Source organism: Leptodactylus fuscus, chromosome 4, assembly GCF_031893055.1.
Source record: "Leptodactylus fuscus isolate aLepFus1 chromosome 4, aLepFus1.hap2, whole genome shotgun sequence".
NCBI lineage: Eukaryota > Metazoa > Chordata > Amphibia > Anura > Leptodactylidae > Leptodactylus > Leptodactylus fuscus.
The window spans coordinates 19192081-19219414 of record NC_134268.1 but is presented as its reverse complement, the minus strand read 5'-3'; the positions used below and the strand labels follow the sequence as shown (position 1 = coordinate 19219414).

The 27334-nt window shown below is 48.2% G+C and overlaps 1 protein-coding gene across 2 annotated transcripts; it reads left to right on the top strand.

Moving 5' to 3' along the window:
• The first annotated feature begins 11487 nt into the window (after nt 1-11487).
• Nucleotides 11488-24171, top strand: RNF139 (ring finger protein 139). Of its 2 annotated transcripts, none has more exons than XM_075270113.1 (2): nt 11488-11806; nt 22120-24171. In XM_075270113.1, the coding sequence occupies exons 1-2, from the start codon at nt 11791-11793 to the stop codon at nt 23919-23921; spliced, it is 1818 nt and encodes a 605-aa protein (XP_075126214.1). In that variant the 5' UTR covers nt 11488-11790; the 3' UTR covers nt 23922-24171. The 2 variants fall into 2 exon arrangements, with proteins under 2 accessions (XP_075126214.1, XP_075126213.1); XM_075270112.1 differs by having other exon boundaries at nt 11488-11847.
• The last annotated feature ends 3163 nt before the right edge of the window (nt 24172-27334 follow it).

Sequence of the window (27334 nt, the reverse complement as noted above, 5' to 3'; positions counted from 1 at the left end):
TCATCACCTAGCTCAGTGACAACTTCTACAACTGGAAGAACCCTGGGGAATCTACTACAACCATCAGATACATTGCAGGCCCCCTCAACGATGCCCCAACTCGGGAGAGGGGCCGGAGGAGTCAGTTGAATTCTCCTGGACACTATTGGCAACTATTACAACTCGCATCCTATGGTTCTCTCCTGTGGGTTGTGGCATATCCCGGTGAGAGGCCCCAGCTCCTGCATTTTACCTCCTGTCCTACCTTCCATCTCCCTCCATGGTCCCCTGCCTTCTGCTCTGGCTATACAGTGGTACTGGGTTGTCAGGGCATCCAATTATTGTAAAACCTGCCCCAAGAGAGGGAAGACAAACTGTCAAGAGGGGAATCTAGCCTTGCACAAAAGCAAAACTCTCCACATTATCAGTGATGAGTACTTTGCACTACACTTAGTACTTCCTTGTACGTTGCACTCTATGGCTACAGACTACAGTGTAATTTGCAGAGGAATCTGCCTCAAATTCCTCTTGAAATTATGGATTCTGCAGCGGATAGTCGAAGCAGATTTTGCCCTCCTGTCTAAGGGTTGGTTCACATCTGCGTTTGTATTCCGTCCGAGGGAGCGCGCATGGGGATCCCCTGAATGGAATACCAAATGCATTTGCAAGCAGTGTGCAATAAAAGCACACGGACCCCATAGACTACAATGGGGTCCGTGTGCTTGCCACCAGATCTCAGCACAGAACATGCAGACAGGAAAGTAGTTTACCATCTACTTTCATGTCCTCATGATTCGTACAGGCAGCGCGCAGCAATCCCACGGACCCCATTATAGTCTATGGGGTCCGTGTGCTTTTACTGCACACCGCTTGCAAATGTGTTTGGTATTCCGTTGAGGGAGTCCCCATGCGCACTCCCCCGGACGGATTACCAATGTAAATGTGAACGAGGGGTCAGAGATAATGGGACTAATTGGACTGATCCTTGCTCCGTGTATTGTGCTACTGAATCAGCCGTGAAGTACGCAGGACAATTGAGCGGAATTTTACTTTTTTCAGCTCCTTTTAAAATAGAAGTGTCCATTGCTTCTTCCCATTGAAAACTACAAGGGGCAGATTCCGGGACTGATGGAATCGGCCTCAAAATCAGCTCCAAATGATGTCGTGTGAACCTAGCCTTAGACCCTTCCAAGCACCCCCTCTTCTAACCAATCTATGGAGCAGTGAAATAGTGATGGATGAATCCTTGTGCCCTCGATTATTTGTGGCCTGATCTCACTTACGCCTCTTAGTGTATGTGTCATGTTTTGTGGAAATAGAAAAAAAAACACATTTGTGCAACTTTCATACAGGTTTCTTTTTTTAAGGTATTCAATGTGCAGCCAAAACAGCCAGAGCAGCCAGGTGCCTGTATTCTGTGGGTCGGTGTGATTACAGTGATAACAAATGTATATAGTTTTTGTTATGTGTTAACACCTTGAAAAAATTCTTAAAACTATGAAAACAAAAATTTCTTGGGGTTTCCATGTTCTGACACCTTAACTTCTTTTATATGGGACTGCAGATAATGTCTGTTTTGCACCAATTTGGGAATGTCTAATACTTTGATTTCTTTTTATGAAAATTTTTATGTGGAGGTGAAACCCTGCCCTCCCCCGAAAAAAACAAAAACAAAAAACAACCCCCCCCCCCCCAATTCATCTAGTTTGATTTTTTTTTTCCAGCTATGGCGTTGACTGTATGAGAAAAATATTTTTATTGGTTTGTAGATCAGGCACTTGTGGAGGCAGGGCTACCTAAGATGTATATATCAGTGGCGTAACTAGGAATGGCGGGGCCCCGTGGCGAACTTCTGACATGGCCTCCCCCCCCCTCCCCGACCGATGCCGAAGACCTCGACCAACCCCCTCCTACGCATTCCCGCACGCTCTATTATGCCCCATAGTGGCCCCTGCACACAGTATTATCCCCCATATTGGCCCCTGCACACAGTATTATCCCCCATAGTGGCCCCTGCACACAGTATTAGCTCCTATAGTGGCCCCTGCACACAGTATTATCCCCCCATAGTGGCTCCTGCACACAGTATTATCCCCCATAGTGGCCCCTGCACACAGTATTATCCCCCATAGTGGCCCCTGCACACAGTATTATGTCCCACTGGACACCCATACACAATTATTATACTCTGGAGTCTTTTCAGACTCCAGAGTATAATAATCGGAAACCCAGGGGGAGAAAAACATTAAAAAACTCTGTTACTCACCTATCTCCCGGCTCTTACGCTGTTGGCCTCCGAAGTATACAAAAACAGGTAAGTGTATTCAGCTCACCCCATTCATTGTCTGTAATCCAGTCTCGGTGTGCTCGGATACCAGCGGACCCAACCGGTTACACGATTCCAAGAAGCAAAAAAAATTTTTTTCCAGCACTATCCGAAGTCTAAAAATATCCAAATCTTTATTCTTAATCCATTAAAAATATACTGGAAACCACATTAGGGTATGAACATAAACGGCTACGCGTTTCGGGACACGTCTTGTCCCTTCCTCATGGCATGCCATGAGGAAGGGACAAGACGTGTCCCGAAACGCGTAGCCATTTATGTTCATACCCTAATGTGGTTTCCAGTATATTTTTAATGGATTAAGAATAAAGATTTGGATATTTTTAGACTTCGGATAGTGCTGGAAAATTTTTTTTGCTTTTTGGCCTCCGAAGTAGTCCATCTTCAATGACGTCAGACGTCACATGATCCGGGACGCCGAAGCCTGCCCGGATCATGGAGAGGTAAGTAACAGTGTTTTTTATGTTTCTTACCTCTCCCGGGCCGCCAATCATTATACTCGGGGCCCCAAGTATAATGATAGCAGCGGTAATGGCTGTCACCCCTAATGTCCCGGGCCCTGTGGCAGCTGCCTCTGCTGCTATGGCGGTAGTTACGCCACTGGTATATATGTTTATCATATGTGATTATTAAAGGTAATGGGGTGTTATTTGAACTTTTTTTGTTTGTTTTATTTTTTGATCCCCCCCAGTGGTTCTGATCACCAATACAATACACTGCAAAGCTAATGCATTGCAATGTATTGTAAAATTCCTTTGGTTCTATTACAAAAGCCTAGCGCAGCCTGTGATAGAAGTAACTGTAACGACAAGCCTTGGAGCCTTCAATATGTATAAGGGTAAGTTCACACGGGTTTTTTTTATCAGGATTTTGAGGCCGTATCCGTTTCTTCCAGCTCCCGGAAAAAAGCAGCGACATGCTCATTCTTCAGGCGGATTCACGTCGCAACATTTGCCTGAAGACACTCCCTCTTAGGCACATTCATTTGGGCCTAATCCGGAGCGGAGTGCACGACTGGATGCCGATGCACTGCACCGGCCTACAGTCACAGCTACTCGTATTTTGGTCCGGAACTTGAGGCGGCCTCTGTCTCATGTTCTGGACCAAAAACACCATTTGAACTTACCCTAATGCAGCAGAGACGCAGCGCCTAGGAGTTGAGCAGCCGCCATATTTAAAGTATCAGAAGCCCATAAAGAGTTTCCTTTTTCTTATACTGGCCACAGACAGGCATAAAGGGGTTGTCCCATATCATCTGACAGACTCCCTGTAATATAGGGATATTTGGGACACTAAACCACCAATCCAAACGCTCAGTCTGCTGCCCTATAATCCAGCCAGGAGTACGGTCACTATTGTAAGATGTCTTGACATTGCCATTCCTGACTTAACTCTCATTCTCTTGCCCTTTAGTGTCACCTATGAAGAATTCTTCTTCCTTCCCAGTTACCAGGGGCCCGCTGTATATTAATAGTTATGGAAAGGTCAACCGTCTCGCAGTATATCGATAGTACAAGACGTGCCTGTGTCTGTGACGTCCCATTCTCCAACAATTCCTGTCTCCTCTTCCTGTCTGTCTCATGGCTTACTACTAAGATTACATTACCACTATTCTGAGCTCCGACAATACAAGTGTGTACTAGGACCTAGGTCAATGCAGAGTCTGGGGAATTGTGTCACCGTGCTGGCTACGAGCGGGGTCATGTCAGGATATGACTTCCAATACTACACGAGAGTGATGTCTCCTCTATGTCTCCGCTATACATGTCACCCCTTAGGCACGCTTCATTTTTTTAAAACACTTTTTATCTGGTTTATTTAATACAAAACTCTTATTTATTCACCGTCATTGAAGGACCCCATTAGACTGTACGAATACAATAGAGGTATAGGGGGTGCAGAGGTAGCCATTGCTACTGGGCCCAGGAGCCTCAGGGGGGCCCAAAGGTATTTTTGCAACATAAGAAGACTCCAGTTTTACGATAAGGCTTGATAATTGGGGGACCTATTACAGATTTTGCATGGGGGTGCAGGAGCTTCTACTTATGCCTCTGCCATAAGGACACCTTTAACATGGAGAAAAGCTAACAATCGTGACCATTGCTCTCAATGTCAATGGATGCCACGTAATACTGCATTTCACCTGTAGTGGCCGCTCAAGGAAAAATGTCCTACTGACCATGTCTTCCTTAGGATAGGTCATCAATATGTGATCGGCGGGGCTCCATTACCCAGGACCCTACAGATCAGCTGTTTGAGGTGGCTTCAGTGCGATGGCGTCAAATTCATCTGTTATATAGTAGCGCAATCAAGGAAATGGAGCTGAGCAATACCAAGCACAGTCCCTATTCTATGTATGACGCAAAAATTGGAGAGCTAGTTTGTAAGAGACCCCCGTCCTTGTATTACACCATATATATTACATTTTCCCAGTATCCAGTGAGCTTTGCCAGGGGTGTTTGGAGCGGGAGCAATAATGGTGGCCACATACTGAAAGGGACGGTCTCTGACTTTTCATTGATCCCACTATTGTAATTTAGTGTGGAAAGAACAATGTGGGTTTAGAATCCGACGCGGACCTGGTGTGACTGTGCACATGGACAATAATAAGATCAGACGCATTTTAATTGTAGTAGGTGTAACCGTGTCCTGATAATAACTGGGTGCGCACCGCACCATAATAACACCATATGCTTCCCTTATCTGAAAATAGAAGTGCACAGATATTACAGCGGTGACAACAACAGCTCGGTCCAGTCTGTACAGGCGCTGCGGCGGCTGGTAACCCTTTCATTTCATTGCTGCAGCTCATACCTGGCTTATCCTGGGTGCAGACTGATGACGTAATAACAAGTGAGAGTCAGGAGCAATGAAAGGGTTAAATATTCCATAGCAAACAAGAGAAGCGTGTAAGAGGGTCTGTTCAGTGTGGGGTCCTTGACTTGGACTGAGGACCCTACTTGAGATAAGGGAAGCGGTAAACAACTTGAGGTAGTGAACGTGAGATCAGCTTTAGGCCGGGACCCCGCGGGATGTAAACGCAGTGATAAAGCGCTGTGGAGAGAACCGCTACGTGATCGCGTTGCGTTTCTTTCCACAGTACTTTGAAGAAAAAGTTCATGGAGTTTTCCTCTGCGGACTTTCTCTTCCCATTATATCTACGGCAAAGCCACCGGCTTTGCAAATCACAGCGTGTCCGCACTGCGTTTTTTCCCGCAAAGTAGGGATGAGCCCATCCCCTTTGCTTGCACTGTAAAACGCCACAAATTTTCCCGCAGCGTCTCTGCGGCGGGCAAATCGCGGCGTTTATGTCCCGTGAGGCCCCACATTGTTGCAGATTTTGTTGCGGTTTTTTGAGCCAAAGCCAGCAGTGCATTAAGCAAAAGGTAGAAGTAGAAGAACTTCATATATAGTTCCCATTCCTCTTCTAACCATTCTTGGCTTTGGCTCAAACTGCAACAAAAAAAGTTGCATTTTTGCAATGTGGGGCCTTAGCCTCAGGGTGTGTTGACACTGCCAAAAATGAAGAGACATTCCTTTCAATTTTGCACCGTATTCGGCCATGGGATCGCCGCCACGGAATGCTTCCTCTATTGATTAAGCCTGGATTAATGGGCCTAATCGGCAGGGACGTCCAAGCTGTGGCAAGATCGTGCAGGACGCTGAGTCCTTCTGCCATCTCTGCTGGAGCCCCTGCTTTAATTTGTGGTCCTCACACATTGGGAACATCAGTCTTTATGTTAGAATGTGACTTATATCTTACAAGCTCTGTTAAACTTGGAAGAAGTGGTGTGTGTTCTTACCCATATTCCTAATAATACGTCTCCAGATGGAATTGACTATACTAGAAAGATCTGTTAGCAGGACGTCTGTATACATACAAGGAGGTGTTTCATACCTATAGACCGCCTCCCCTCCCATTGTGAAATCTGAAAAAGATCCAGATGGGGTTGAGTCATATTGTATTTGCTAAATAGGATTAAGAAATGACTTTTTGCCGTGTTGACAGATAAGAACATCTTAAAAATACACAGAATATCTCTAGTCTTAGCTTATGATACAGGTAAGTATAGCATTGCTGTATTATCCATATGTTATCATTGTACAGAGATCAGGGGTTTATTCCTCCGCCATAGAATAATTTCGCCATCTAGTGCTCTTTTTGGAGTACTGCATGCATATCATAGGAAATTTTTTTATTTTTATTTTTAAAAGTTTTTTCCAATGTCAGCCATATGTAATGTCTAATAAAAAGTTTGCACTTTTTGGATACGCAGCAATTTATCATCCCATGTTGTAGCTCTCTATTACCCCGTCTCTGTGACGTCACCAATGCTACAATGTTACGGTCACGGCTCCACAAGAACAGCAGAGATTTTAGTAACCTCTGATATTTGTCTCTGGTTCATTTCATGCCCAATTGGAGGTTATTTTATTCTACAAGGGCAGGGGCATCACAAGCTATATAGCAATGGGCACCTGGAATTGGCACCTTTTTCACGAACAAACTATCTGCTATATCAAAGGGACTTGACTTTGGGGAAGAGGCTTCTCACAAAGACATTTTATGGTTAATGTCCAAGGAGTCTAAACTGCTGAAAGGTTATGTAACAAATGTGGATCTTCTGTGAATAGAATAGCAAAGTTATATCTGGACCCCACCCAATAGTGCCCAAAATACAGTATACTGTCCCCCTCAGTGGTTGGTGTGTGGTCAGCTGATCTCTGGGGTCCCATGGGATTGTAGTCACCTACACAAGTCAATGACGACAATGGAGACAGCGATTCACAAGGTGAAAACACAGTTTGATGCAGGTGACCCTCATATGCCTATCTGCGGGGCTGGGTACATATACTGGGATTCTGATTCTGTTTTGGGAAACAAATTTGCTGGTACAAAAAATCCATTCTAGGGGCAACACAGTGGCTCAGTGGCTAGCACTGCAGCGCTGGAGTCCTGAGTTCAAATCCTGCCAAGGACAAAACATCTGCAAGGAGTTTGTATGTTCTCCCCGTGTTTGCGTGGATTTCCTCCCATACTCCAAAGACATACTGATAGGGAAAAAAATGTACATTGTGATCCCTATATGGCACTCACAATCTGCAATAAAAAAAAAATCCATTCTATTGTGATCCCAGCATATCAGTCTGATGGTCAAAGAATTGCACAGAATTTGCAGGTAGAGGTGCCGAAGCTGCCTTATTGCAGCGCCCTGGAGCTGTACGAAGAAGAACCCATTAAAAGTAAAAAAGTTATCCGGAAACTGTCATATTGTTCTCCGCACTGCTCAAACCCAAGAGACATGAGGTTACAATCAGGCCGTTCTCATGTTCAGTACTGGTATAGAATGAGTCCATGTCATGAGTCATGTCAAGTGTGTACTATCTGGGATTGTCCATTGCAATCTATTAACAATGCCATAGAAATACTAGACTCCTGTATGACACTTCATGCATCGCTGTCTAGTCATATGATATAACAATGTAAGTAGCGCCACCTAGAGGAGAAGGGAGTTTATTGCAATCAAGCTGTATAAAGAAGACCATACTGCTTTGTCTATGGGGCGCTTCTTTTTTTTGCATTCTCCTTTCAATTTAAAATGTATATGACTCCCTTTTTTTTTGGCCCAACTAAGTATATGACTCTTTTTTTTAATCAGCCCCTACTTATTATATTATTGCAATACACTCCTGTCCAGGACAGCTCTTCTGCCGCCTCCAGGGGGTGCTGTAGCTGACATTGAAGACACTGGAAGTAGCATCTTTCAGCCTCGTGACATAAGTGCAGCTCCGCCTGGAGGTGGCAGCAGAGGTCAGCCTGCCCCGGAGAGTGGATAGGTGGGTAAAAAGAATTGCCTGCTATTTATTGCAATAATACAATAAGTAGCGGATGATTAGAGAAAAATATTACGTCCCCTGGTTTATTCCATGAGGCTCGCCTGAGGTCATCAGGTCGCCTCATGGGAGATGCGCCCCTGGTATCCTGCACTGATGGATCAACCTCTCTCTCACCTGCTGCAGCTCTGGTGTGGTCAGCACCAGGATCCACGTAGGGCCCCGGCCATCAGGACCTGTCATGAGGCACTGGACCAAACAGCGGTGCACAGTTCACAAATAGAGATGAGCGAGTACTGTTTGGATCAGCCGATCTGAACAGCACGCTCCATAGAAATGAATGGATGCACCTGGTACTTCCGCTTTGACGGAGGCCGGCCGCTTAACCCCCCGCGTGCTGGCTACGTCCATTCATTTCTCTGCGAGCGTGCTGTTCGGATCGGCTGATCCGAACAGTACTCGCTCATCTCTATTCACAAACACTCGGGCCCTGTCCGTGCCAAGGTCTGCTCCATGCTACAGCAAGACCTGCTTTTGGCCACCATACTGAGCTTTTCCCATCAACCAGTTCAAACAAGTACGTTTCCATGGCCTCACCCCGATTCACGGGCGTCAGCCGTTAATAAACATTTAGTGACTTTCAGGTGATGTCTCTGACTGTAATGTCTCGCATTTCCATATGGACTAGACTGCCAATACCATTTGTTCCAGCTGTGACTTGTCTCTGTAAAGGTTGCAACACAGACATCTTTGTCTCCTCACTTTTCCAGGCACCTAGCCCACATTTTCCTCACCTACATAAAATACCCATCCTGCTGCTACCCACAGTATAAGATATATAATGTAACCCCCATGTGGCCCCTTAAATTAGCAAAACCTCTGTGTCCCCCTAAAATAATGCCCCTTATTAATAATGTGCCCTAATTAAGGCTTAATTAAGTGCTATGGGAAAGACCGAAGCGGCAATTGATTGCGGTTCTTCCCGCAGCGCTTTAAACAGAAAGTGTTTTCCTCTGTGGACTTTCTATTACAATTATACCTATGGAGAAAATGCAGGCGTTTAGTAGGTATAATTGACATGCTGCGATTTTCAAAAATGTGCCGGTTTTGGCGTGTCCTTACCGCAGGTTTTACCGCCAAGTTGGCATGGGAGTCGCTAAAATCCCATCCATTTTGCCCTTACTGTAAAACGCTGCGATTTTTCAGGGTTTCTGCCACATGGGGCCCTGGCCTAAGGCCCCAACTTGCGGAAACGCAGCCGCTTTTGTTGCAGATTTTGCTGCGGTTTTTTGAGCCAAAAATGAATGAGAAATATATAGGAAGTTCTTATACTTCTCCCTTCTACTCAATCCACTCCCGGCTTTGACTTATAAAACTGCAACAAAATCTGCAACAAAAAAAGCTGCATTTCTGCAAGGTGAGGCCTCGGCCTAAAGGAGATTTCCAGCTCATTTTCATGGATGACCTATCTTCAGGATTGATAATCTATAAGTGATCAATAGAAGACCAACACACTCATGACTCCTCTGTTTAAACCGACTTGTTCACTTCACAGTGGCCATGTAATGTACCTACAGCCTCGTCCAGGGAGGAGTCCTAAACCTGCCTATTTTACCAACTTCAAAACTACACTTGACAACCTTTGGAGGCCTTGGCCCGTGAAACTTTTTCAGAAGGCCATGTCCTCTTTATCAGGACCCGATGCCTTTTGAGCTATGACACTGCCCTTTTTGTTGTGTGTCACACACATGTGATGTGGACACGCAATGTACCTGTTACTCATTTTTTGTAACATGACTGGCATATAAAATGCAGAATATGTCCTGGGCAACTAATGGGAAAATAACCAAAAGCGTCTGTCTATCCGGACGAGATTTTGTGTATGTTATTTTGGCTATTGCAATATTCACGAGCCTTTACCTGCAGTTTCTTCTAATAGGACTACTATTATATTGTGGAGTCACTTCAGACCCCAGAGTATAATAATCGGAGGCCCAGGGAAGGTGAGCAGACACAAAACACAGTGTTACTCGCCTCTCCTGGGCTCTGGCAGTGGTCTTTGTACCCTTCTGGTCTCTGCAGTGTCCTCACGTCATGGCGCCATATACTGCTGAGGATCACTCACAGGCCTCAGCGGTTCCTGATGTCATTCAGGAGACCAGAAGAAGACCAAGAGCAGCACCGGAGCCCAGGGGAGGTGAGTAACACTATATGTTATGTCTGCTCACCTCCCCTGGGCATCTGCTCATAGCAGTCCTAGTTTGACTGTATTTGGTCCGAACAAAACAAGTTCGCCAAACACATAATCATATTTTCAAGGGGCGTGGCTTAAATAGCCGCCATAATATTATCCTACTAATATTGTGTGTTTGGATGTTTGTTCCTCAATCACGCCAAAACGGCCAAACAGATTTTGCCCAAATTTCACACACAGATAGAATGGCACCCGGATTAGAACATAGGCTACTTTCCATCCCCATCAGTCCCCGGGCTTCCTGACCACGCGCAACGAATGTATACTTGGTGAAGGCTAAAGGACCCGAGATGATGTCATCTCAGGTCCTTGAGCCGTTCACCAATTGGATCGCGCGATACTGTGGGCAGACCTATAATGGAGGCAGTCGAACACGGAGCAAGTGGCCGAACATGGTGTCTGATGTGCAGCCTGCCTGCGTGTGCTCGCGAAGGCAGCTGGCCACAGAGCGCGGGGCCAAAACTGCCATGTGATGTGCAGCCTGCCCAGTGCCGAACATGCCGCCTGCGCATGGGGCCGCGACGCGTCGATAAGGTTCGGCCTTCCCGGGAGTACGCCGGGGGTGGGAAGAGGGAGGGGGAAATGGGGCAATCTTCACTAATATTACCTAAATGGCCACATTGATAAAGTTGCGTGGAGGGGGGCCGGGAGCAAACGGAGTGGGGGAGTGCGGGGGCCGGTGGCGTGGGAAGTGGGACAGAGGTGGCGCAGGGGTGGGGAGGCCGGGGGCGCACATGGGGTGGGCTGTGTGGGGGTAGGAGGGGTTGAAGGAGAATTGGTAAGTATGAGTTGCCATACAACTGGACAAAAAACATGCCCATATGTCAGGGCATGCTGGGAGTTGTAGTTTTGCAACAGCTGGAGACCCACAGATTGGAAAACATGGCTACATGAGGGAAGTAAAAATAAATGGAGCCAATGTACCTCATCTGTGTATTTTGTTTGGTTAAAATAAAGTTATTTTAAAAAAAAAATCTCATATGTGCGCTTTGTGTATGTATACGTTTTTATAAAGTTGCGGTTAAAAAAAAAGAATCGTTATGCGCATGCGTGGATTTGACGCCTCACGTTCCCCATGGCTGTTACGTCAGCGTGCGTCGCGGGCGGGCTGTGACGCAGCGGCTGCCGTTCGGCAGGTGCGGGGAGCATGGAACTAGGGTTAGAACACACCGGCAACGGCGGCAAGTAGCCCCGGGGAAGCGGGGGTTCTTCACCCACCAAGGAAGACCCCGCATCCCCCTACAGGGGGCGGCAGACGGGTAGCCCATGGCGGCCCCTCAGTTACTAGTGGTGGGTCAACGGGTCAGGGCTGTGCTGGATGTGGCCTTGCGGGTTCCGCCTGTCTTCATCATTGATGCCATTCTGAACTCTTCCCATGATGCCTCGGCGGGGTACGTGTCCATCCTGGTGCAGGGCATCCTCAGGCTGCTGGGTAAGAACTTCAAGGGCATGTCCATGTTCGTGTAACACCCCGAGGAGACGGTGCCCCGGGCTCGTCCCCTCCTGTCAGGTTGTTACGACGTCTGTTAGTCACGTGTCACTTCTTATCTTGGGAAAGCTGGGTGACGGCCATGATGGTTGCTGTTTCGTGTGTCACTGAGGCTGTCACCCAGCTTTTCCGGTCTACAGACTGACAGATATCCGGGAGCGGGATGCCTATTGTACAGTTATTGTTCTATTATTATTACTATAGTGTAATACAGCAGGATTTCTGTTCTGGAGTCTGGGAAAGCTGGGTGACATCCAATATGGCTGCTGCAGAGTCTGACATTCCCTGCCAGCTGTATGACAAATGTGCCTAGAGATGAAGTAACATTGGATGTCCACTACCGAGTAACACTACAGAACTTCCATTCAGGGCTCTGGGAGAGCTGGGTGACTAGCAGTATGGCAGCCGCTTAATCTGTCACTATGGCTCGCACCCAACTTGTCAGTGTCAGTACACACATGGTCACATGACTGTATATTTGGGTGACAACTAGTATAGCCACCACTTTGTTTTGCAAAGGCTGATACCCAGCTTTCCCTGGGTCCTGTATGATGAATCTACGTCGAGGTGAAATATTTGACTTGGATGTCTAATGTTACGTTGTGAAAAAATGTATTTTCAGTATCCTGGCAAAGCTGGGTGGCTAATAATATGGCTGCCGTTTCATCCATGACTGAGGAGGTTACTCAGCTTTCCCTGTCTCCTGCATGACAGATGTGCTTAGTGGTATGAGTGTGTATTGTTGCATAACTGCAGAATTTCCAATCAGGAGGCTAAGAAAGCTGGGTGATGACCAATATGGCCACTACCTCCTGCTGACAATCATGATGAAAGCGCCTGGAGAAACAATTGAATGTGAGCGGCACCAATAGTCCCTGACCCCTGCAGTGCTGCATTCTTTACATTCAGGGGTCTGAGAAAGCTGGGTGGTTACCCCTGTCATGGCGGCGACTAGAGAAACCTGAGTGTGGAGGAAGGTGACTCAACTATAAAGCTTTCCTGTAAATGTGACAGCAGGAAGTGCAGCCTCGTAATTGTCTTCTCAGGGACTGATTGTACAAAAGTAACTTTATTGGTCAAATTGTCACTGCCAAAGGTTCCACTTTCTGTTTCTGAGAAGTTTCTTGGAAGATGATGAACAAAATAGCTGCCCGGCCTGGTGTTGGGGTTCATTCACACGGGGGCGGATTTTGTTGCGGGGAGGCGTGTCACTCTCTGGTCAAAACCCGCCTGCCACGACCGTCGCAGTCGCGGCTTCCCCCTCCGTAATCAGCTCAAATGAATGGGCCGACTCCAGAGGTTGCTGCCGCCTGAAGAGGGGCAGCCCGCTTCTTTTTTTCGCTAGTGGTCTCCATAGACCACCATTGTCAAAAACCGCCTCCTTGCCCCCCGTGTGAACTAGCCCTTACTGTGTAGATATGACCCACACATCAGTGGTCAGGAGTCCCGCAAAGGCCATATTCTACCAATCACAGCGAAGTGAGCGCCAGGGAAAGACGGGCCGGTGAAAATGGGGCCGCATTGATAAACATGTATATCTTTAGAATGCAGTTTTACTTTAAAGGGGTTGTCTCATCACAGACAACCCCTTTAATGGCTGATGCTGCAGCTCTGGCTTTCTAGTCACATAGGTCCCGTGAAGTACCATGCGGTATAAGCTCCTCCTTGGGTGGGGCGTCCATAGTGCTTGGGGCACGCTTGGCCTGCTCATGTAACATTTAGAAATCTTTGCTATCAGGGATGACTTGCATTAGTTTCCTCTTATGGCTATTGTCTGTTTCTTGGGTGTCCTCTGGTGTGACGGTGACATTAGGCCTCATAACAGATCGGATCACCTTCACCCATTTCAGGTCCATGGTCACGTAGCCAAACCCGTCAATGAGTGATTATACAATAGACTTGTGCAAACGGCCTGTGTGTCTAATCCGGCCTTTGCATTGTTGTTTCCCAATCAGGTCATCAATATCAAGTCCTGGACAAACCCCTTTAGCCCAAAATCTGTCTTCCTATTATGCCGGATGTCATAGCTGTATTATATAGACCAGACCCGACAGCAATGCCCATGATCAGGTCCTGCACTGATCTCTGGTATTAATCCTACAGACACACAGGGATCAAGAGCCAAACGCTATCCAATGTGCTGAGTGTCAGGGGGTCACCTCACAGCCCCCAACTGAGTCCTGGCCACTAGGACCTTTATTCCTCTAGTCCGCTTCATCTGTATTGGGGATATTAACCCTTCTCTAGCAGTCCGCTGGGTGTTGTCATCCAGTCGCACTCACTATAGGATTCCCAGCTCTCTCGTACATGGAGCGCCGCATCACTAGTATAACAGCAAGTCATCCTTGGGGTCAGCCTGTATCTATTTCCTTCCAGATACTGGCTGGGGTCGCAGCGTGTCACCCCAGAGCGTGTCTTGTGACCGCTGCACAGTACTAATGTCTTGCCCAGATGCCGAGCCGTTGGCCTGATGCCATGTCCCTGACCTATCAGCCCGCGCTTTATTATTAGGATGCCCTGGTCGCATGTCTGCCTCGTGACATCACAGATTATATAGAAATAAGCGTCGCATTGTCCTGTCAGTGCCACTGATCCCATTACAGCGCCATCTGATGGATTATCATACACAGGGCAATACCCCTATATCATGTGTCTGCAAATAACAGGTCCTGACAAAGGAAAAACCCCGCACATTCCCAGTTGGTTGCTGTGGGCCGCTCCTCTGCACCGTTATTTGGGATATTGGCCAGTGTTGTGTACCCGCCATGTGTCAGTATTACATTACTATAAGGCCTCCTGTACCCGGCACCGGGTAGCGGGCGGCACGCTGTACTTTGTGCTGTCACTTGTAGCCGTATCGCATCAACCTTTGCACCTTTATATAGGACATAAGTACATTAGCCATCCCTGATAAGATCTGTGTAAAGAGTTTAGGTGAACTTGTGCCTGTATACTGGTGAATGGCACCCACTCCAGTCCCCCGTATACTGGTGAATCGCACCCACTCCAGTCTCCCGTATACTGGTGAATCGCATCCACTACAGTCCCCCGTATACTGGTGAATCGCACCCACTCCAGTCTCCCGTATACTGGTGACTCGCACCCACTACAGTCCCCCGTATACTGGTGAATGGCACCCACTACAGTCCCCGTATACTGGTGAATCGCACCCACTACAGTCCCCGTATACTGGTGAATCGCACCCACTACAGCCCCCCGTATACTGGTGAATCGCACCCACTACAGCCCCCCGTATACTGGTGAATCGCACCCACTACAGTCCCCCGTATACTGGTGAATGGCACCCACTACAGTCCCCGTATACTGGTGAATCGCACCCACTACAGTCCCCGTATACTGGTGAATCGCACCCACTACAGCCCCCCGTATACTGGTGAATCGCACCCACTACAGCCCCCCGTATACTGGTGAATCGCACCCACTACAGTCCCCCGTATACTGGTGAATGGCACCCACTACAGTCCCCCGTATACTGGTGAATCGCACCCACTCCAGTCCCCCGTATACTGGTGAATCACACCCACTACAGTCCCCGTATACTGGTGAATCGCACCCACTACAGCCCCCCATATACTGGTGAATTGCACCCACTACAGTCCCCCGTATACTGGTGAATCGAACCCACTACAGTCCCCGTATACTGGTGAATCGCACCCACTACAGCCCCCCGTATACTGGTGAATCGCACCCACTACAGCCCCCCGTATACTGGTGAATCGCACCCACTACAGCCCCCCGTATACTGGTGAATCGCACCCACTACAGCCCCCCGTATACTGGTGAATCGCACCCACTACAGTCCCCCGTATACTGGTGAATGGCACCCACTACAGTCCCCCGTATACTGGTGAATCGCACCCACTCCAGTCCCCCGTATACTGGTGAATCGCACCCACTCCAGTCCCCCGTATACTGGTGAATCACACCCACTACAGTCCCCGTATACTGGTGAATCGCACCCACTACAGCCCCCCATATACTGGTGAATCGCACCCACTACAGTCCCCCGTATACTGGTGAATCGCACCCACTACAGTCCCCGTATACTGGTGAATCGCACCCACTACAGCCCCCCGTATACTGGTGAATCGCACCCACTACAGTCCCCCGTATACTGGTGAATCGCACCCACTCCAGTCCCCCGTATACTGGTGAATCACACCCACTACAGTCCCCGTATACTGGTGAATCGCACCCACTACAGCCCCCCGTATACTGGTGAATGGCACCCACTACAGTCCCCCGTATACTGGTGAATCGCATCCACTACAGTCCCCCATATACTGGTGAATCGCACCCACTACAGTCCCCCGTATACTGGTGAATGGCACCCACTACAGTCCCCCGTATACTGGTGAATGGCACCCACTACAGTCCCCGTATACTGGTGAATGGCACCCACTACAGTCCCCCGTATACTGGTGAATCGCACCCACTACAGTCCCCCGTATACTGGTGAATCGCACCCACTACAGCCCCCCGTATACTGGTGAATCGCACCCACTACAGTCCCCGTATACTGGTGAATCGCACCCACTACAGTCCCCCGTATACTGGTGAATCGCACCCACTACAGCCCCCCGTATACTGGTGAATCGCACCCACTCCAGTCCCCCGTATACTGGTGAATCGCACCCACTCCAGTCTCCCGTATACTGGTGAATCGCACCCACTAAAGTCCTCCGTATACTGGTGAATGGCACCCACTACAGTCCCCCGTATACTGGTGACTCGCACCCACTACAGTCCCCCGTATACTGGTGAATGGCACCCACTACAGTCCCCCGTATACTGGTGAATCGCACCCACTACAGCCCCCCGTATACTGGTGAATCGCACCCACTCCAGTCTCCCGTATACTGGTGAATCGCACCCACTAAAGTCCCCCGTATACTGGTGAATGGCACCCACTACAGTCCCCCGTATACTGGTGAATGGCACCCACTACAGTCCCCCGTATACTGGTGACTCGCACCCACTACAGTCCCCCGTATACTGGTGACTCGCACCCACTACAGTCCCCCGTATACTGGTGAATGGCACCCACTACAGTCCCCCGTATACTGGTGAATGGCACCCACTACAGTCCCCCGTATACTGGTGAATGGCACCCACTACAGTCCCCCGTATACTGGTGAATGGCACCCACTACAGTCCCCCGTATACTGGTGAATCGCACCCACTCCAGTCCCCCGTATACTGGTGAATCGCACCCACTCCAGTCCCCCGTATACTGGTGAATCGCACCCACTCCAGTCCCCCGTATACTGGTGAATCGCACCCACTCCAGTCCCCCGTATACTGGTGAATCGCACCCACTCCAGTCCCCCGTATACTGGTGAATCGCACCCACTCCAGTCCCCCGTATACTGGTGAATCGCACCCACTCCAGTCCCCCGTATACTGGTGAATCGCACCCACTCCAGTCCCCCGTATACTGGTGAATCGCACCCACTCCAGTCTCCCGTATACTGGTGAATCGCACCCACTAAAGTCCCCCGTATACTGGTGAATGGCACCCACTACAGTCCCCCGTATACTGGTGAATCGCACCCACTCCAGTCCCCCGTATACTGGTGAATGGCACCCACTACAGTCCCCCGTATACTGGTGACTCGCACCCACTACAGTCCCCCGTATACTGGTGACTCGCACCCACTACAGTCCCCCGTATACTGGTGAATCGCACCCACTACAGTCCCCCGTATACTGGTGAATCGCACCCACTACAGTCCCCCGTATACTGGTGAATCGCACCCACTACAGTCCCCGTATACTGGTGAATCGCACCCACTCCAGTCCCCCGTATACTGGTGAATCGCACCCACTACAGTCCCCCGTATACTGGTGAATTGCACCCACTACAGTCCCCTGTATACTCATATACTTCTATCTCTGTATATACAGAAGCTGTAGGAAGTTCATCACTTCTATGTGTGAAGCCATGGGCAGAATGTAGGCCTTGTTTATGGCAGCCGATACTCTGCTGCGGTTGACATAAGCCCAAGGTCTCCCACTTGTCCGTGACTTCCGTCCTACATCTTCAGACGGGATTAAGGACGGATCTCCATGTTTCTTGTCATCTGACTACCGATGAGGACGTCCATTCATTCGTCTCTTTCCTTCATGTAAATTTCCTATTTGATCCCTTTTTTTTCCCCTACTTCCTCATTACAATAATGATGTTGCCGCCTCCATTAACATATTGCTATTATAAATTATTAAGACGCCTTTTTCTGCCAAGTAACCGGACCCGCTGCCCAGTCACATCGCTCCGCTCCGGGGGGATCGCTCTCTAGTATTTCTGTAATTACACCTTTGACACTTGGACCCGGTTACTCGTAGACTTTTATTTAAAGACATCTAGCAAAGAATTTACAACCTAAGGCTGAGAAAAATTGGCTCTGGTTATCCCTTTCCTTATGGACAGTCAACTTTTTTTTTTTTTTTTTTACTACGTGTGACCTTAGTTGTAAGAGTTTGTCGTGCAATAAAGTCTGCCCGAATCCTATGTGTTGCAATATAAGATCAACAATATGTGATCGGTGGGGTCAACACCCTGGACCCTCCACGAGTAACCTGTTTGAAGAGTTTGGGCAAGCGCTGCGGCCTCTTTGTTGAATACTAAGCACTACAATGTACATATCATAGGGCCGTGATGGCGAAACTATGGCACGGGTGCCAGAGGTGACACTCGGAGCCTCTCTCTTTGAGCACCCATCTGTGCAGCAGATTATACTGTGTGGGGGGTCACTGTGCAGCAGATTATACTGTGTGGGGACCACTGTGCAGCAGATTATACTGTGTGGGGGTCACTGTGCAGCAGATTATACTGTGTGGGGGCCACTGTGCAGCACATTGTACTGTGTAGCACATTGTACTGTGTGGGGACCACTGAGCAGCAGATTATACTGTGTGGGGACCATTGTGGTGCAGATTTTACTGTATGTGGGCCACTATGCAGCAGATTATACTGTGGGGGCCACTGTGGTGCAGATTATACTGTATGTGGGCCACTGTGCAGCACATTATACAGTGTGGGGACCACTGTGCAGCACATTATACAGTGTGGGGACCACTGTGCAGCAGATTATAGTGTGTGGGGACCACTGTGCAGCAGATTATAGTGTGTGGGGACCACTGTGCAGCAGATTATAGTGTGTGGGGACCACTGTGCAGCAGATTATGCAGTGTGGGGACCACTGTGCAGCAGATTGTACTGTGTGGGGGCCACTGTGCAGCAGATTATACTGTGTGGGGGCCACTGTGCAGCAGATTATACTGTGTGGGGGCCACTGTGCAGCAGATTATACTGTGTGGGGACCACTGTGCAGCAGATTGTACTGTGTGGGGGCCACTGTGCAGCAGATTGTACTGTGTGGGGGCCACTGTGCAGCAGATTGTACTGTGGGGGCCACTGTGCAGCAGATTATACTGTGTGGGGACCACTGTGCAGCAGATTATACTGTGTGGGGGTCACTGTGCAGCAGATTATACTGTGTGGGGGCCACTGTGCAGCACATTGTACTGTGTAGCACATTGTACTGTGTGGGGACCACTGAGCAGCAGATTATACTGTGTGGGGACCATTGTGGTGCAGATTTTACTGTATGTGGGCCACTATGCAGCAGATTATACTGTGGGGGCCACTGTGGTGCAGATTATACTGTATGTGGGCCACTGTGCAGCACATTATACAGTGTGGGGACCACTGTGCAGCACATTATACAGTGTGGGGACCACTGTGCAGCAGATTATAGTGTGTGGGGACCACTGTGCAGCAGATTATAGTGTGTGGGGACCACTGTGCAGCAGATTATAGTGTGTGGGGACCACTGTGCAGCAGATTATGCAGTGTGGGGACCACTGTGCAGCAGATTGTACTGTGTGGGGGCCACTGTGCAGCAGATTATACTGTGTGGGGGCCACTGTGCAGCAGATTATACTGTGTGGGGGCCACTGTGCAGCAGATTATACTGTGTGGGGACCACTGTGCAGCAGATTGTACTGTGTGGGGGCCACTGTGCAGCAGATTGTACTGTGGGGGCCACTGTGCAGCAGATTGTACTGTGTGGGGACCACTGTGCAGCAGATTATACTGTGTGGGGGCCACTGTGCAGCAGATTGTACTGTGTGGGGACCACTGTGCAGCAGATTATACTGTGTGGGGGCCACTGTGCAGCAGATTATACTGTGTGGGGACCACTGTGCAGCAGATTGTACTGTGTGGGGGCCACTGTGCAGCAGATTATACTGTATGTGGGCCACTATGCAGCAGATTATACTGTGGGGGCCACTGTGGTGCAGATTATACTGTATGTGGGCCACTGTGCAGCACATTATACAGTGTGGGGACCACTGTGCAGCACATTATACAGTGTGGGGACCACTGTGCAGCAGATTGTACTGTGTGGGGACCACTGTGCAGCAGATTATAGTGTGTGGGGACCACTGTGCAGCAGATTGTACTGTGTGGGGACCACTGTGCAGCAGATTGTACTGTGTGGGGACCACTGTGCAGCAGATTGTACTGTGTGGGGACCACTGTGCAGCAGATTATAGTGTGTGGGGACCACTGTGCAGCAGATTATACAGTGTGGGGACCACTGTGCAGCAGATTGTACTGTGTGGGGGCCACTGTGCAGCAGATTGTACTGTGGGGGCCACTGTGCAGCAGATTGTACTGTGGGGGCCACTGTGCGGCAGATTGTACTGTGTGGGGACCACTGTGCAGCAGATTGTACTGTGTGGGGGCCACTGTGCAGCAGATTGTACTGTGTGGGGGCCACTGTGCAGCAGAAAGCTCTATAAATCTCCATTCGTATGACCTTATTTTGCAAGTCCGTAATTGTCTGCAATATGCATCCGCACATTATTAAGGTTACATTCCAGTGTTGGCACTTTGTGATAAATTAGTGGGTTTTGGGTTGCAATTTGGGCACTCGATCTCTTAAAGGTTCACCATCACTGTCCTAGGGGCCATGCTTGGTATTGTAACTCCTGCCTAACTCCCCATTCTCTTGAGTGGCCTCTTTGCCATGTGATGGATGAATGTGATATTAGCACAGGGAAGAGGTGGAGGTCCTGGGTATCGATTCCCCCACCAATCACATTGATCACGTACCTGAAGACTACGCAGGTTTTTACCGTCCGCAGAAAAAAATAAATCTCGGTGTTGTCTGAAATCACAGATCTGCAAAAAGGACATGAATGATCCCTACACTTGTGTGTACTGCAAATGCGGCCAAGAATAGGACAGGCTTCATAATATGCGGTTCTTTTCTATGGCCCAGACACCCGGCCGTAAAAACTGCAGAAGTGTGCATGGGTCTGTAGCATTGAATGGGTCTATACAGTTATCTGCAGTCGTGTGCATGGAGCCCAAGTCTGGGGAGAACCCCTTAATTATTCTACATCTTTCCATAGAACTGTGAACGGTTGTTGTTAAAGGATGTGTCTACCTGTCCAACCAACTATTTATTTTTATTGCTCAGAAATGAAAAATAAATGAACCTTTCGTTAGCTTTTAAACTACACATTTTGTTTTCTGTTCACAGCTCCCATGCAGACCCATATATCTCCATGGTAACAGACAACAATGAAACCTTGTGTAGTCTGATTCCCTTTTATCTGCTCTCTACCACTGAAGGTATATTGGCATAAAGTAGGGACCAGATAGAAGAGAGGGAAGGAAGGATCGGACTATACAAGGTTAGGCAGGATCGGACTGTACAAGGTTAGGCGGGATCGGACTGTACAAGGTTAGGCAGGATCGGACTGTACAAGGTTAGGTGGGGTCGGACTGTACAAGGTTAGGCGGGATCGGACTATACGAGGTTAGGCGGGATCGGACTATACGAGGTTAGGCGGGATCGGACTATACGAGGTTAGGCAGGATCGGATTATACAAGGTTAGGCATATACGAGGTTAGGCAGGATCGGACTATACGAGGTTAGGCAGGATCGGATTATACAAGGTTAGGCAGGATCGGATTATACAAGGTTAGGCATATACGAGGTTAGGCAGGATCGGACTATACGAGGTTAGGCAGGGTCGGACTATACAAGGTTAGGTTTGTCTCTTACCATAGAAATGCCAAAATTTTGTTTAATTGAAACCCAATGTAAAGTAATTTTAGAATGTGATTTCTGAGGGCTGAGTACTAACCCATCTCCCTTCATTGTGTTTTGCAGGTGTCCTGGCGTCCGCCGTAGTCCTTGTGTTATCCCGGAGAGCACTTTTCAAGTTTTACACCATCAGCATGGCCCTCGTAATTGCTGTAACGTCAGTGTTGATCAACTATTATACCACTTTGCACATTACCTTGAAGTCACCTTACAGACTGGCGGAGCTCTCCTTCAGCGGATCTTCCCTGTGGCCCCTGATTGTCTTACAGCTAGTATTCGGCATAGGATTCCTCACATTGCTGGAGATCAATTCTCGGTACTCTCACCTCATCCTTGTGAATATGCTCGTGCCTACTGTGGGCTCCATCGTAGAACTTCCATACGAGGTGCAGGAAACGTTAGTCATCATTTCCGGCCTCGTGCTCGCCATCTACACGGCGGTCTGCCTGTCCCTGCGCTTCAAATGGTTCTACTACTCTACCAAGTACACCTTCCTCCTGCTGAAGCACATGTACCAAGTCTACGGACTGCAGGTCATGGTGGAAGACGCCTGGAAAAAAATCCACTTCCCCGACGTGTTGAGAGTTTTTTGGTTGACTAGACTAGCGACCCAGGCTGTGTTCTTGGTCTACATGGTAAGGTTATCAGATGGCAGCGCAGCAGAAGCCTCCTACTTCTTGCGGTGGGGCGACTTTTGGGAACTGGTCTGCCATCTCATAATCAGCGGCTGCGACTCTACCTTGACTGTCTTGGGGATGAGTGCTGTGATCTCTTCTATAGCACATTACCTCGGACTCGGGATACTCGCCTTCATTGGTTCCACCGAAGAAGAAGACAAACGCCTTGGCTTTGTAGCTCCCGTCCTGTTCTTTATTTTAGCCCTACAGACTGGCCTGAGCGGGTTAAAGCCTGAAGAGAGACTTATCCGCCTTTGTCGGAACATGTGCCTTCTGTTGACTGCCATCTTACATTTTATCCATGGAATGACGGACCCCGTGTTAATGTCACTCAGTGCCTCCCATGTTTCTTCTTTTCGCAGGCACTTCCCGGTGCTCTTGGTCTCAGTATTCCTCTTTGTGCTTCCAATTCTCCTTAGCTGTGTCTTGTGGCACTACTACGCCCTCAACACCTGGTTATTTGCCGTCACGGCGTTCTGCGTTGAACTTTGCCTTAAAGTCATCGTTTCCCTGACGGTGTACACGTTGTTCATGATCGACGGCCACTACAGTGTAGTGTGGGAGAAGCTGGACGACTACGTGTACTACGTGCGCTCCACCGGCAGCATCATAGAGTTCATCTTTGGCGTCATTATGTTCGGCAATGGGGCCTACACAATGATGTTTGAGTCTGGAAGCAAGATCCGAGCTTGTATGATGTGTCTTCACGCCTACTTCAACATCTACTTGCAAGCCAAGAACGGGTGGAAGACGTTCATCAACCGCAGGACAGCTGTCAAGAAGATCAACTCTCTTCCAGAAGTCAAAGTCTCCGACAACGAAATTGACGACGTTTGCGCCATTTGCTATCAGGAGTTCCGCACGTCGGCCCGGGTGACGCCCTGCCACCATTACTTTCACGCGCTCTGCCTACGCAAGTGGCTGTACATCCAAGATACGTGTCCAATGTGCCATCAAAAAGTCTACATTGAGGACGAGGTGAAAGAAACCACCTCGTTCTCCAATAACAACGGACTGGTCGTGCCAAATGAAGAAGCCGCACAGGATCTTGCGGATGGAGAGCCGGAGCGAGAGCTGGGCGGTCACGACTTAAGTGAAGACGAGAGCACGGAAGAGGAGGAGGAAGAGTGGACGGCCGAGCGGCACCATTCCATCCAAGAAGAATTCATTCATGACGATATGAGGGCTTGAGTATTATTTATTGGTTTTATTTTATTTTTTTTCTTCTCTGCTGTTGTGTGTCTCTACTAATAAGACATGGAGAGGTGGATGTAAGATCGGGAAACTCCTTTATGTTCTGTCTGAAAGCACAATCAGAATCCTGAAGCAAGGTCTGAACGGACGAGCGTCTTCTAAGTGCTACTGTACATATCTCTTGGTCTCTTTTGTGACCTAATTAAAATGTGTACATTCTGGTACATGAAATAAAAAAGTGATTTTGCATCCATTGCTTCCTTGAGAGCCGCAGTGACGGAGTCTCTAGGGCAGAAGTCTTCCATAATGGTACAGGTTGGGTTACGTTCGCACTGTATTCTAGAGGGAGGTGTCAGGAATATATCCATGATATACAGATGTAATAGAGTTAAAGGGGTTGTCCAGGAAGTATTCATTTACTTACTTGGTCCCATGGGGACCCCGGGGGTCATGTGATCCAAGGCAATATTCCGCTCCCCAGGTTACCTATAGGCGTTCCTCAGATCACATGACCCAGGGGTTGTGACATTGCCCAAACCCTGAGCCCTGGTAGTTAAATTAATTCTTCCCAAGCAACCCCTTTAACCTAAACTGCTGCAGCGAGATATCAAGATAAGACGATGAAAAGGCCTTATTGTTTTTCTTATGCCTTGTCATTGCTGTTTCACTGCAGCAGTTTAACCAATTGCAAATGTTTGGATCATTTGGCTACATCTATATATATTGCTATATACAGTGAACGGCAAGCTATTGATATGCAAGCGCAATGTGAATGCAGCCTAAATGCTGATTAGATTCTGCTCACATCTCTATCAGAGGCCCCATCACAAGATTGTCACTTCTGATGGTATAATAAGGCTGCGTGCGCCATGGCGGAACCCATTAGAAATCAGTGCGGTCCTATGCTGGTTCTGGCGCTGCATTGTAGTTTCTCCCACTGTTTTGTGTATACAGCTCCTAGGCTGACCTATGTGTGTCCATTCTTGCCGACTGCAAACAGACTCTATAGGGTCTTATTCTGAGACCTTCCCCCGCCGCCATTTTCTTGGTAAGCTACAAATTTGAGGGGACAGATGAAAAAGTAACAGGACTACAGGGATGGCTTGTAGTCTGTAACCTTGTAGACACATAAGTGTGCAGAGGTGCTGCATGCACTAATGTTAGGACCTGCCCCTTAGTACTTATTGGCCTGACCTGCTCCCAGTCTGTCCGCTGTGGCCAAATGCAGTTTACATTGACCCTTTTACTGTGACAATGTAACTACTGACTGACAGGTTTTTGCAAAAGTGTCCCAACAATTTTCTGATTTGCTTTTTAGAATTTTTCCTTCTGTGTGTTCACGTTTAACAAAGGACTGAAATCTTGATGTAGTGAACCAAGACGTAGGTGAAATCTTGGATTCGGCCCTGTCTTGTCAGAGGCCACCAAATGCAGAAGCTTTACACCTTAAAGAGGCCCTCTGCTCACAATGAAGAATCTCATATGCTCTGTAGAACGCCAGAGTTATTAAGGGGTCTCTGAGCTATTACGAGGTCTCAGGCGGAAAAATTAAAATCTGTGCCTGTCAGATTCCAGGTATAACTCGCACCAGGTTTATGGAGGGAGTCACAGTAAATGTAGGTGTCCCTTGTGCAGACAGTGGTCTGTCCTTTAGTATCAGATCAGTGGGGTCCGACTCCCAGCTCACTAACTGATTAGTTATGGGCAGAGGCCATGATGTTCATGTTACTGCTGTGGTCTCTTCACTGCTTACATACACATCTGGGACTGAGCTACAGCCTGACCATGTGACTGAAGATGAAGCAGCCCTCAGCAGCCAAACACCACGGTCCCTTAAGGGCTAGTTCACATGGTAGAAACATTTTCCGCAGTGTGATTTCTCCGCACTGCTAGCCGCTACGGGATGCCAATGCACTCCTGATTAAGCCCGACTGAATGGGCCCAACCGGGAGTGAGTCAGCCGCAGGAAGCTATAGGGCAGGGATAGAGAACCTTCCGCTCTCCAGCTGCTGTGAGACTACAACTCCCAGCATGCTCCATTCACTTCCATGGGGGTTCCAATAACAGCAGAGCCAGTATGCATGCTGGGAGTTGTAGTTTTGCAACAGCTGGCGAGCCGTACGTTCCCGACCCCTGATATAGGGCATGCCGCTTCTTTTTCCTGCTAGTTTAAAAAATTGCTAGCAGGAAAAAAGGAAAAAATAAAAAAGAAAGCAACTCCCATGGAAATGAATGGGAGCTTGTTTTTTTTGTTTGTTTTTTGCCTGGAAACAACTGTGTGAACAGACCCTTAAACAGCTGCTCGGCTATGTAAGAATCAGTTATTGATATCTAATTCTGGAAATCTGCTCTAAAGCGAGCCTAAGTTTTCAGACACCTTTTGTTTTTCTGACTTTGTGTCATAACGATTTGAAACGGTAGTTTCAAATTCCACGCACCCATAGGAATGAATGGGAGCGGCCAGCGTGCAGGGGGTTAAGCGGCCGGACGCCAGCTGCGTCCATTCATTCCTATGGAGCAAGGTATTCGAAACAGCTGTTTCGAATAGTATTTGCTCATCTCTAGTCATAATACATTTTGTAATATACTTTACTGATATATTTTGGCTCCTTTCCGTGAAATCTTGTACTACTTTATCCTGTACTGTCCCTAGGAGTATGGGGTCGGGGTCTTGTATAAGGCGAGGAGGCTGGAGGGGTCACTTCAGAAAGTCAGATTTCAGGCTTTATAAAAAGGGGGATTAAGAAATGAGATTTTCAGCTTTCATATGGCACCAAGATCACATGTAATAGTACTAGAGATGTTATTGGTTAACAGATGGGATTGGGATATGTAATGTAATGTCCCAAATCCCGGCTGTGTTTCCACTGATCTCCTCTTTCATATGACAACATGATCATTATTCCAGATTATATACGGTCTAACGCTACGTTAGCATTCACTTATATCGGCGGAGACAAAAGGCCTGCAAGGAGAACTTTTCTCTGCCAATTTTATACTGGGGCCGATCTATTCTAGTCTGCGGGGTCTAGTAAACCGCTTCTTAAGTGGATAGGGATTCTGTCTGTAGGGTCCTCATGTTTAGGTAGGCTGCCCATGCACAGGATTTGGAGCCCTGTATAAGAAAAGGAGAGCTAAATACTAAAACGATATGTAATTAAATAAATAAGCACCTGGAATTCCCCATTATTAAAGAGGAACTCCAGCCCTTTGCACTTTATTGGTAGATTAGGTGCTGACACTAACTACACAGATCGCTCAGGAATGGTGGGGGCTAGAGAATAATAGACCAACAGTGCCAGAATCAGGGGAGCGGAGATTATTGAAGGAGATGGTGAAGGGGTTGTGTTTTCACAATACTGCCGCTCATCCATGGCAATGAAAAAAGAAAGAAAACAAAAAAACGTAAC